At 39.5% G+C, this 11,798-nt stretch overlaps 1 protein-coding gene across 1 annotated transcript in view; it reads right to left on the bottom strand.

The window, feature by feature from the left end:
- Positions 1-5,942: 5,942 nt before the first annotated feature.
- Positions 5,943-11,798, bottom strand: part of col12a1a (collagen, type XII, alpha 1a) — a 267,414-nt gene continuing 261,558 nt past the window's right edge. Inside the window, exon 65 of the mRNA XM_072580290.1 lies at positions 5,943-7,455. Within this exon, the coding sequence (XP_072436391.1) occupies positions 7,316-7,455 (140 nt within the window). The 3' untranslated portion in view covers positions 5,943-7,315. The remainder of the gene's footprint in view (positions 7,456-11,798) is intronic.

The following is an 11,798-nucleotide window of genomic DNA, read 5'->3' as shown; positions in this document are numbered from 1 at the left end:
TTCTGGGCAGTAAGTCCCGGTAGAATTCTGGTTCACCACCACTAGATTGTTGCAGCTATTTCTCGCCAGAGTCCAGTGACATGAGTTGTCCAGTGACCATTGAAGTGACCATAATTTAAACAAATAAAAGAAAATAGATTTGAATGTGTTTAATATCTACATGATATCCTAAAGCACTTAATGGAATCATACAGGACAAATCATATTGTCCAGAAGAGGGCTTTCAGCCCACAGAGCCTGTAATTTAGATTCCCTACAGTGTGGAAACAGGCCCTTCGGCCCAACCAGTCCACACCGATCCTCCGAAGAGTAACCCACCCAGACCCATTTCCCTTTTGACTAATGTACCTAACACTACGGACAATTTAGCATGACCAATTTACCTGACCTGCACACCTTTGGACTGTGGGAGGAAACCAGAGCACCTGGAGGAAACCCCACGCAGACACAGGGAGAATGTGCAAACTCCACACAGACAGTCGCCTGAGGCTGGAATCGAACCTAGAACCCTGCGGCTGTGAGGCAGCAGTGCTAACCACTGAGCCACTGTGCCACCCCCATGTCACATAACTTGCCAATAACTTGAGGACATGGGGAATGGATGACAGTATGTTTGGGGCATAAGAAACTTTTAGGAGAAGCGATGATTGAGAGATGTGAGGAGTTCTGAAGTCCTGGAAAGGAATGAGTTAATTTAACAAGTGAAAATGCAGAGAAGTAAAGGAATGTGTTGGATGATGCACTTGGTCCATTTGTAATTATTCTGTTTTCTTTAAACAAGAGGGCTCTAATTACAATTACAGACATGCTGGCCTGAAGAATTTCCTGTTTCCAACAGCATGAAGCAACTGAGCTTCACTCTGCGTGTGTGTTCAGTTTGCTGTTACCGTTCAGCTGAGTAACTGAATTATTCATCACTAGAGATTATCACATTTTTTTGAACAAGAAATTTGGTAAAAGAGAAATCACATGTAGACAAGGATTTCCTTTCACGTAGATTCTTAAAAATAGTTCCTTAAACATTTTCTTTGACTGGAGTCATGGTAGTGAAATTGTTTCTTTTAAATGAGTCTCAATGGTTTAACTATCACCACAAAGGATCCTGGTGGTGAGGTCATTCTTTAAAAGCGAAGGGGGAAGGCTGGAAAGTTGAGTTGAGCTCAAGATCAGACCAGCTTTGACCTTACTGAAAAACGGGCCTGGCCCAAAGTCCCAGGTGGCTTATATCTGCTTCCATCTCTTGTTCCAGGGTTCTTATTTAGATTTGAGTTCCAAGCATTGGAGTTTCTCTTTCTGAACACTGAGAAAGTCATTTAAATTGGAGCCAGAATTATTCCCTCTTTAACAGTGATCATCGTATCATAAGGTTCACAATGATGGCAGAGAATGAGATGTAACAATCCAGAAATGTTTGCAGAAAAAGAGATCAGAAGCTGAGCAGGATTGACTGGAATGAGAGGAGAATCAGTGGGCTACCTTCAAAGAAGAAATAGTTCAAGTTAAATCGAGATATAGGCCCTGAAATGGAAAAGGTAGGAGAAACGAATCCAGAGCTCCCTGGATGATGAAGGAGGTAGCAATTAAGATAAAATGATAAGGAAGAAAAAGTGTCAGGTAGAATATAAAATTGAGAACCATTAGGAATATCCAAGGTTCGTGGGGATGTGAAAAATCAGAGGAGCAAAGAGAAATTATGAGAGAAGACTGGCAGCCAGTATAAGGAGGTGTTTAAAGCCTTCTAAAGCAATTTAATGTAAAGAGAATGGTAGGTCAAGGTGTAGGGCAGATTAGGGGCTACAAAGGGGATTTACACCTAGAAACGGGGTGCATAGCTAAAGTGTTCAAAGAATACTTTCCACCTGTCTTTCCCAAAGAGTGAGATGAAACCGTGGCCATGGTAGCACAGGAGGGAACTCAGCCATTAGAAAGGTTCAAAATTGACAGGCAGAAGTTGGAAAAACTTTCTGTACTGAAAGTTGACAAAGTGCTGGGGTCAGATGAGATGCATCCAAAAATTTTGAAGGAAATGGGGGTGGAAATTGCAGGGACATTGACCATGACCTTCAGTCCTCCCTGCACTTGGGCCAAGTGGCAGAAGACTGGAGATTTGCAAACATTGTGCCTTTGTTCAAGAAAAGTTGTAAGGATAAGCCAGTATTACAGACTAGTCAGTTTAACTTCAGTGGTGGGGAAGCTTCTGAAGATAATTATACAGGATAGAATTGTAGTTATGTGGGACCAAGTGGGTAGATTAGGATGGGTCAGCGTGGATTTCTAAAGGAAGCCTAGCTTATCTAACTTGCTGAAGTTTCTTTGAAGAGGTAACAGGTCACACTGAGGGTAATGATGTAGCATACATGAACTTTCATAAGGCATTTGATATACTGCCAAACAACAGAAATGTGAGTAAAAAACTCTGTGATGGGAAGGATGATAGGAAGCAGACAGTAGTGGTCAGCAGTGGTCTTTTGAGCTGGAGGAGGGCTTGTACTGGAGTTCTCCAGGGGTCAGTGTTGGGACTATTGCTTTTCCTGATATACATTAATGATTTAGATCCTCATGTGCAGGGGGCAGTTTCAAGGCTTACAGATGACTCAAATTGAGGACGACATTGTAGAACTCAAGAAGATCATTGACAAGCTGTTGGAGTAGACAGATAGGTGGCAGGTGATGTTCAATGCAAAGAAGGGCAAGGTAATGCACTTTGGTCAGAAGAACATTGAAAGACAATATAAAAGAGGGGTACAATTCTAAGTGGAGGTTGCAGGAACAGCAGGATCTATGTGAACATACACACAGATCATTGAAGGAGGCGGAGTAGGTAGAGATGATATCAGGTACAGCATACAGCCATCTCAGCTTTATGTTTAGGGGAAGATTCTTGTTAGACATCAGCTAGAGTATTGTGTAATGTTCTGGATGCCATATGATAGGAAGGAAATATAGAGAGGGTGCAGAGGTGGTTTACAAGAGTGGAGTGAGGGTTGGGGAATTTCAGTTGTAAGGATAGACTGAAGAAGTTGAGACTATTCTTCTTGGAGAGAAGAAAGCTAAGAGTAGACTTGATAAAGGCTTTCAAAATCATGAGCAAGCTGGATAGAGTTGACAGAGAGACACTGTTCCTACTCGTAAAGGAAAAAGATTGAGAAAACATAGATTTAATGTGATCTGCAAAAAGAAGTAAGAGTGAAAAGAGGTAAAGTAGTTGGGGTATTGGAATGTATTGCTTGGAAATGTGATGGAGGCACATTCAATTGAGGTATTCAAGAGGGAAATGGATGATTATTTAGTTAGAAAGGGATGGGGAAAAGATAGCAGATTTGCATGAGACAATGATGCTCATTTAATGAGCCAGTACAGGTTCAGTGGTCCAAATGGCCTCCTTTTGCACTGTAACAGTGACACTGTGATTCTGAACTGAGCAAACTTTTAAACATTTATCATGCTCTCAAATGCCACGGTACATGAACTTATGAATTAGGAGCAGAATCAGGCTGCTCAGTCCTTCAAGTCTGGTCTGCCACTCAATGAGATCATGGACAATCTGATTGTATTCTGAATTCCACATCCCTTGTTATCCCTGATAACTTCTGGATGCCTTGCACAACACGAAAATATCTACCTCTGTCTTAAAAACATACAATGAACCCACCTCGACAGCCTTCCTCAGCTGAGTTACAAAGTCACACACAGTCTGAGAGAAATTGTTTCCTCTGATCTCTGTCCTAAAAGGGTGACCCCTAATTTGAAAATAATACAATGAACCCACCTCGTTCTCCACTCACCCATGGGAGGAAACATTCTTTCCACATCCACCTTGTCAAGACCATTCCAGATCTTATACACTTCAATCAAATCATCCCTGACACTTCTCAACTCCAATGGAGACAAGCCCAGCCTATCCAACCTTTCCTCATGATCCACATATCGAAACTAGGAGCAGGAGTAGACCATTCAGCACCTCGAGTCTGCTCTGTCATTTATCACCATCATGGCTGATCTCATCTCAGCCTCAACTCCACTTTCCTGCCCACTCTCTGTAACCCTTCAACCCATTACCAATTTAAAACCTTCTTGTTAAATTTACTCAATGTCCCAGCATCCTCCACACTCGAGAAGGAGGGGCTTGGTTCGTTCAGTTGGCTAGATGACTGGTGAGTGAAACCAACAGCATGGCATCAACTCCTACACCAGCTGAGGTTACCAAGAAGGACTCTCATTCTCAATCTCTCGCCTTGACTGAGGTGCGGTGATCCTTAGGTTAAAAGACCAGCAGTCATCTCTCTCTCTCTCTAATGAGAGAACAGGCTTATGGTCTAGTAAGTGTACGATGACTGTTCCTTTACTGCACTCTGTGATATGGAATTCCACAGATTCACAGCCCTTTGTAAGAAGCATCAATCCAACAAGCCTCACATGAAGCAGTTCCAATGCATTAGCTTCTCACTCAAATGAGGAGACCAAAACAGCACACTGTATTTGGGAGGTGGACTTATTAATGCTCTGTCACAGTGAAATGTTATTTCCTTACTGTTATGTTAATTCCCTCTCTTAATAAACAATAGCATTCCATTTGGTCTCCTTTATCGTTTGTGGTATCTGCAAACTAGCTTCCTGTGACTCATGCAGTAGTTTGATGTCTGATATAACTGGATATCCTTTCCTGACTCCCTTGTGAGTTAAAATCCGAAAATCTTAAAGCACTGGAGACTGTTTCATGGACTCAGCTCCACTTACCCACCCTCTCACCAAAACCCTTAATTCCTTTACTGTTCAAAAAGTTATCTGTCATTGCCTTAAAAAAATTCAACACGGTAGCCTCAATCGCTTCACTGGGCAGGGAATTCCACAGATTCACAACCCCCTGGGTGAAGACATTCCTCCTCTGTTCAGACCTAAATCCTACTCCCTGTTATTTTGAGGCCATGCCTCCTAGTTCTAGTTTCACCCACCAGTGGAAACAACTGCCCTGATTCTATCTTGTCTATTCCCTTCATAATTTTGTATGCTTCTATAAGACTCCCCCCCTCATTCGTCTGAATTCCAAAACACATAATCCCCAGTGTACTCAACCTTGAAGTAAAAAAACGAAAAAATTGAGAATGCTGTAAGTCAGAAAATCAAAAACAGAAATTGCTGGAAAAGCTCAGCAGGTCTGGCAGCACCTGTGGAGAGAAATCAGAGTCAAAGCTTCAGGTTAAGTTCTGAGGAAGGGTCACTCGACCTGAAAGGTAAACTCTGATTTCTCTCCACCGGTGCAGCCAGTCCTGCTGAGCTTTTCCAGCTATTTCTGTATTTGAACTCAATCTCATTCCAGCGTTAGCTCTTAGTATAAGCTATTCAATTAGTTCCACTGCCCAGCTCTTTCTCTGTTCCATTCTGTATCATAACAACCTGCAGCACGGTGGACGAGTCGTTAGCATTGCTGCCTCACAGTGCCAGGGACCCAGGTTCAATCCCAGCCTCAGGTGACTGTCTGTATGGAGTTTGCACATTCTCCCCATGTCTGCATGGGTTTCCTCCCACAGTCCAAAGTTGTGCAGATTAGGTGAACTGTCGAAGGGAAATTGCCCATAGTGTTCTGGGATATGTAGCTTAGGAGCATTATTCCGGGGAAATGTAAAGTAATAGAGGTAGGGGAATGGGTCTGGGTGGAGACTCTTCAGAGGGTCGGTGTGGACAAGTTTGGCCAATTGGCCTGTGTCTGCACTGCAGAGATTTTATGATTTGTGAGCATCAAATGTTGCCTGAGGTTCTTCTACCACTCTTATCAGTGAAAATATTTTCTCCTTATTTAGTCACTGTAATGTTGAACACCTCCATCGTATCATTCACTTACTCTTTTTTTTCTCTCTCTAGGCTGTAGATATAGCTGAAACACATCATTCCTGGTATCACTCTAAGTAAAATAAAAATGTCATTGGCTAAATGAAGACAGAGAGTTTGGTTTAATTTCAGTAGTTTTATTGAAAAATGCCTCTTTCATTTCAGAAATAAATAGGAAATTTAGGCTGTGAAATTCACAATCTGCAGTTACAAATATGAAGCAGCAATTCTATATCCATAGTCTTGCAAACAGATTCCAACTGCATTCGAGTTTCTGAAAACACTATATTCTGGTAAAGGTTCCATACTAAATATACATCACAGACATGCATTTCCACCACCCTTTGTAACAGATCTGCTGAGAACCAGCACATTTATATTTAAAGTTTTAATGTAAAAAAAAAGTTATAAGCAGTGTTAAGTACTGTATTGATAGGTACAATGATTTTAAGCAGTATTTGTTTTAAGAGTGTGTTGCACCTAATTCTTGATTTAACCAGCTGATACACTTGTAAGATAAAGTAACATATTCCTAATAGGATTATAACTGAAAATACAGATAAACTATATAATTGGAATGTAGTAGACAAGCTTGTCGTATTTAAGTAGCATTTGAAATGCTAACTTGGGATAAAGTTGCAGAGTAACCATTGTGAAGGGTGAGTATTGAGTGCCATTGGAAGGAAGGGTAGGAGACTGTCTATGGTGTGGACCAATGTGGGCATTTTTTTTGGTTTTTTTTCTATTTTGAAAAAAAATATTGATTATAGGATGTTTTGGGGTTTTTTTTAGCGCAGTGTAAATAAAGTGAACAGAGGCACAGTTAAAACCAATCTCTGCAGGTTGAGACCATCAGAACAGGTGAGTTACTACATAGAAGCATATACACAACAGTGGAAAGTGACAGATTGAGATTACACAGGCGTTAGGTTCATTTTGCATCAGTCACATGTGCAAGAGTCCTGGCTTTCAAACATTCGTAGGGAAGGGGGCAGGGTAAAAAATTAGCTTGATTGCCAATGTTAAGAAATGTTATTGCTGCTTAGCATTTCTTGCAAAGATGTAAATGCAGTTTGTACAGGGCACAGGGCTGGGATGGGACAGTTGTCTCCCTGTATGATATCCCAACTCTTTGCAATTGGAAGTTTCTGACTTTTGCTATTCCCCAGTGCACCATTACAGTTACAAGAGGTATAGATAAGGAAGAGCTCTCATTATTTGTTGAGTAACATTAAAAGAAATGTGAGTTGAAAAGGAGCATCCTTGTGCTGTGGTTGCAATGAGAATAAAGTTATATTTTACTGGTCATAGCCAACACCAAAATTAAGTGGTTACAAGTCAAACTAACACAGGTTTGCTCAAATTTAAAAGCACAGAGATGATCTGCAGATGTGAATGTCGCAACAAAAGAAAGATTGAAAGTTTAGTTCATATAAAACCACTCCATGCCCTCCTCTGTTTTTGGTATTGGATAAATGATGGTCGTTCCTCATGAATAGGCTCGGCTAAATCCAGCCGACTGAATTTCAGTTTCAATTTGGTCTTCTTCCTCTTCCCTTTCTATGGGTACAACATGGGTTTCTGGTCGATAAGGTTGCGGCTCGTATGGTCCTGGTTGGAAATATGGGTCTAATATAACAAACACTATATTTGGCAATCACCAATGCTCTTGTTTAGACATGCATTTGACATGTCATAGGCAAGTTAAATTCTTATAACATATACATTTTACATATATATATTTGTAGGCACATTCATTTGGAAATGAGGCTTTTGCTCAATTATACTATTTTCTAACAAAGTAGTGGGGTGGGTAAAATTGCTTTCTTTTCAATCATTATTAATATTTATAAAAACAAGAAGAGATTTTTTTTGTTGGAACAAAAGAAGCAATAATTGCACAGAATATATAATCAACACTATGTAGTGACAGGGCAGTTGAAATCATGCTGTGCTGTTGTAGTAAGGGGCTGCTTTAACAAAGTTGCTGAGCCGAATGTCAAAATGTTTCTCAGCTTGATCATTACTAATACAGAACACTACGATTTGAACTGCCCATGGCTGTTAAAAATTACCCATTAACTTCAAAACAATAACATGAAAGAGAATCATTCAATGGCGATTACAGTTTTAACTAAAGACCACAATAGTAAAATGGAAAGAGCAGACAAAAATAAGGGTCAGCAAACATAGAAACGCAAGATAGAGGGGAAACAAAGTGAAAAGCAATGGTGGGTGCACTGCTAAAACTTAAGTTTCGAATTCACTAATCAAATGCTGGCAGAGGGAGCACAGGTCAAAGGCAGAGCTGAAATTCCAACCCATGCTTACTTGTGACTGTGAATGCTCAAAATTTGTGGTGCTGCTCCTGTACTACAAGCTTCTGTCCAGGTGGAATGCCACAACAGTTATGCCACATGGTATTCCTTCTGCCAATCATGCATGATTGCACAAAACCTATGTTCTTTCTAGCTGATCAATACTTCCGAAAGAAATAATTTGCATTGTGAAGTTCAAGAAGCCTGAAATAGAAATCATTTTTCCTAATGTCCCACCACTGAAATGTTTTGGGGTTGAAGTCAGTCTCTTCCAACAGCACAAGATGGATAATAGTGAATTTTTAAGCCAGTTTTACACCCTGCCTAATTTTCCATTCCGTTGGATAAGAAATTCAGCCAGGGCATAGAACAGACTGCCAATTTGCCGTCACCCATCTTGCGGCTGAGACTGGTTTTAACTCTACTTTTTCTATTGACATTTGTTGGGTATTCTCAGTGTTCTAGTACAGTTTCAGATGGGCGGTTCCTATCTAAAGCAAGTAGCAAGCAGCAGGCCCAAACGCAGAAGCCGGTTTACTAGATGTTACAGCTGGTGTGGGTTGTAATTCAGTTCGAACCTTTGCGGTGCCGCAATTAGTTATTTACAGAAACAATACGACAAAGTAATTTGAACATTCCAGGCTAAAAAGTCTGTGTTTTGTTTTGTAGCTGTAGTTTGTAAAATGGTGTATCTCCACAAGGTTAGTAGTAAGTTTAAGCCTTGTTCGTGAGTGAGACATTTTTTTTTGCTTCACGATGAAACAGCCTTAAAAGGACAGGCATCTGTCGTCTGTTTCATATATAGAAACTGCAAACTCTCTTAGTTTAGTAGGTGTGTCTTTCTGTCTCCTTACGAAGAACTGATGGTCAACAGAGTTCGTTAAATCAACTCCTGGTGAATTTTCCAAAAAGGCTCATTTCTTATTAAGCTCGGGAACAAATATTTCAGAAACAGGGCTTTTCGGTTTTTGTGAACATCATGGGCAACCTAGTAAAATTTATCCGGAACCTGAAACAGGTTAAGAATGTTGTTAGTTTTGGGAAAAATTGCTATATATATTTTTGTTTTTTTTCCGCAGTGGAGAATAAATGAGCTATTTCTGTTTTGTTTTTAATTACTCAGAACAAAAATCAAACACATAACATCGCAATAATTAGACTGTTAACATATCTGGGCTGCCCAGATTTTTTGACGTTCTGGTTGGTGCTAAATTCTAGTCAGTCTTGTGACATAACAGCTACTTTCAAACAAACAGCTTGTCTTCCATCAATACAAATCGGGGTAGAACGCAAGGTCACTAGAATCAGAGCACTAAGAATATTAAAGTTCGCTTTGTCAATACTTTAATTGCAATTGCTATTTAAAGCAGTATATTTGAACTATTGACAACAGGCAAAAACATTACTTTTTTTTGCCCGAAATTATAAAATAAATTGGATTTTACGGTCTTAAGTTATAGCTAAATATTAACATTTTTTTTAGTTCCTTTAGGTTATTTTATAATCAGATTGAGAGTTTTATACTTTGTTAATTTTTGTTAAAATATGGTTATTTTTATAAGATTGGTTACAAACATAATGCCTCTATTTAGGGATCAGTCAGTAGCTGCAAAGCTCTTTTATAATTGCAACAATTTGTTTGTTCCTTTTATTCAGAGCCAGCTTTCTATGTGATTCGAGCAGAGCTTAGTTCCAGCAACAATTTGACCTGAGATGCTGCAGTGCTGAGTTAGGAGGTCACATATATAATGGATCACTCAGGGATTAATAGCCATGTAACAGAAGGGAAGGGGAGCCTTCACTCAGAGATTTGGAGAGGAATGGAAAGCTCACATTGGGTTTTTGAGGGAGGAGAAGCTCTGGACATTCGATTGGTGAGTAAAAACAAGTCGTAGGTATGGATTTGATGGGTGATTAGAAACTGCACAATGAGGTTGATGGCTGAAGGGGAACTGATGGAGATAAGGCTACGCTACAAATACTGAGTTGGTTGGAAGAGGATTCATTTCAACTGGCTACTTTCAATTCACTTGTTAGGCTGCATAAACTTTACTGGGACTATTTGATCCTGGTTTCTGAAAGTTTGACGAAAATTCAAAATTTTGAGATGTGAGCCAAGTCAGTCGCAAGAAAACTGGTACAATTACCAATAATTTGAATGTATTGGTTCATAACCGTGATAGAGAATTGAAAGACAAGAGCAGTAATGCAGCTGGCAGGTAGGATATGCATTGGATATGGTAAAAACAATGACTGCAGATGCTGAAAACCAAATACTGGATTAGTGGTGCTGGAAGAGCACAGCAGTTCAGGCAGCATCCAACGAGCAGCGAAACGTTGATTTCGCTGCTCGTTGGATGCTGCCTGAACTGCTGTGCTCTTCCAGCACCACTAATCCAGTATATGCATTGGATATATTTAAGGATAGATTTGCAGGATGCCTTACAAAGATGTGCAGTGCCTTCTGGATCACTCTTTACAATTAACCTGGTCCCACATTGCTATCCAAGCAATAGACCTAGGCAGCTACAAAGATATAATAGTTTACCCGCTGAAAAGGGACAATGATGTTATTTTTGCAAGGAATGCTTCCAGGCTTTAGTTTCCAAGAAATATCCAGATAACCAGTAAAATCCCACAAGAAGAATAAAGTTCTTGATATGGGATAGGGTCTAAGGGGAATATTCTGCTTACAGTAATCAATGCAAGAAGTTACACTGATGGATTAAAATCTGGTTTTACACCCTCCAGCTAATAGAGGAGGTTTATATGCTGAATTCTTCTGAGTTATACATATGGCTTTCTTTAAGAAATACTTCATTGAAACAAATGTTTTTGTGTTTAGCTACAGACTGCTCTATATGTGCTCATCTTAACGTTGTAAAAATTGAGAAGGTATAGTAAAGGTATACTTCTTCAAGCAAACCTTTTTGTGCAATTTTTCAATTGGGTAACTTTGGGGAATAATATGGTTCAAAAAAGGGGAAGGAATGTGTCATTACACCAGTGTTAATACAATTTGTTGCTGTGCAAGAGATTTCTCCATGAACAAAGTTTTCAAGCATTTAATTTTAAGAAGATGGCACTTCTTAAAAATCTCAACACTTTCCCTTGCCTTCTGCTGGCCAAAAATCAAAAGGAATACTGAGGTCATATTGGGTTTAAAGGTAATTATCTTTGTTTAAACATGCAATACAAGTTAAATTGTCCAAAGTAACAGGTGATCCATCTCCTTCCTCAAAAGAAGAGAAACTTTGGAAAATTTTTATTTTTCATAAGTTTTTAACGATCAGTACAGCCACATGTGAGGCTAGATTTATGTTTAACAATACTTATATTTTAGTAAAATACTTCAAGCCAACCAAGGCTGTTTAAAGTGAAGTTTAAAATGAAGTTTAAAATATTTTACTGTTGAAATATTATTTTTCTTTCTTTGCAAAGAAAATAAAATTTCATTCATGATCACACTTTATTGCTGCTTTAGTTAACAAATGGCCTGTCAATGTTCTGAAGACATTGGTCTACCTTGGATCTGAGCTAATGACATTTTTGCCAGACAATAAGCCAAAATCTGTGGGGTCGTTTTCAGTATCTCTCAGACAGGTCTCACTGCATTGGTGTTTCCCTTTCCGGGTTCCCTCTCTCTTAGCTTTG

The sequence above is a fragment of the Chiloscyllium punctatum genome, chromosome 11 (genome assembly GCF_047496795.1).
Source record: "Chiloscyllium punctatum isolate Juve2018m chromosome 11, sChiPun1.3, whole genome shotgun sequence".
NCBI classification, from domain to species: Eukaryota; Metazoa; Chordata; class Chondrichthyes; order Orectolobiformes; family Hemiscylliidae; genus Chiloscyllium; species Chiloscyllium punctatum.
Note: the sequence above shows the minus strand (reverse complement) of the source record. Positions and strands in the feature narration are given on the sequence as shown.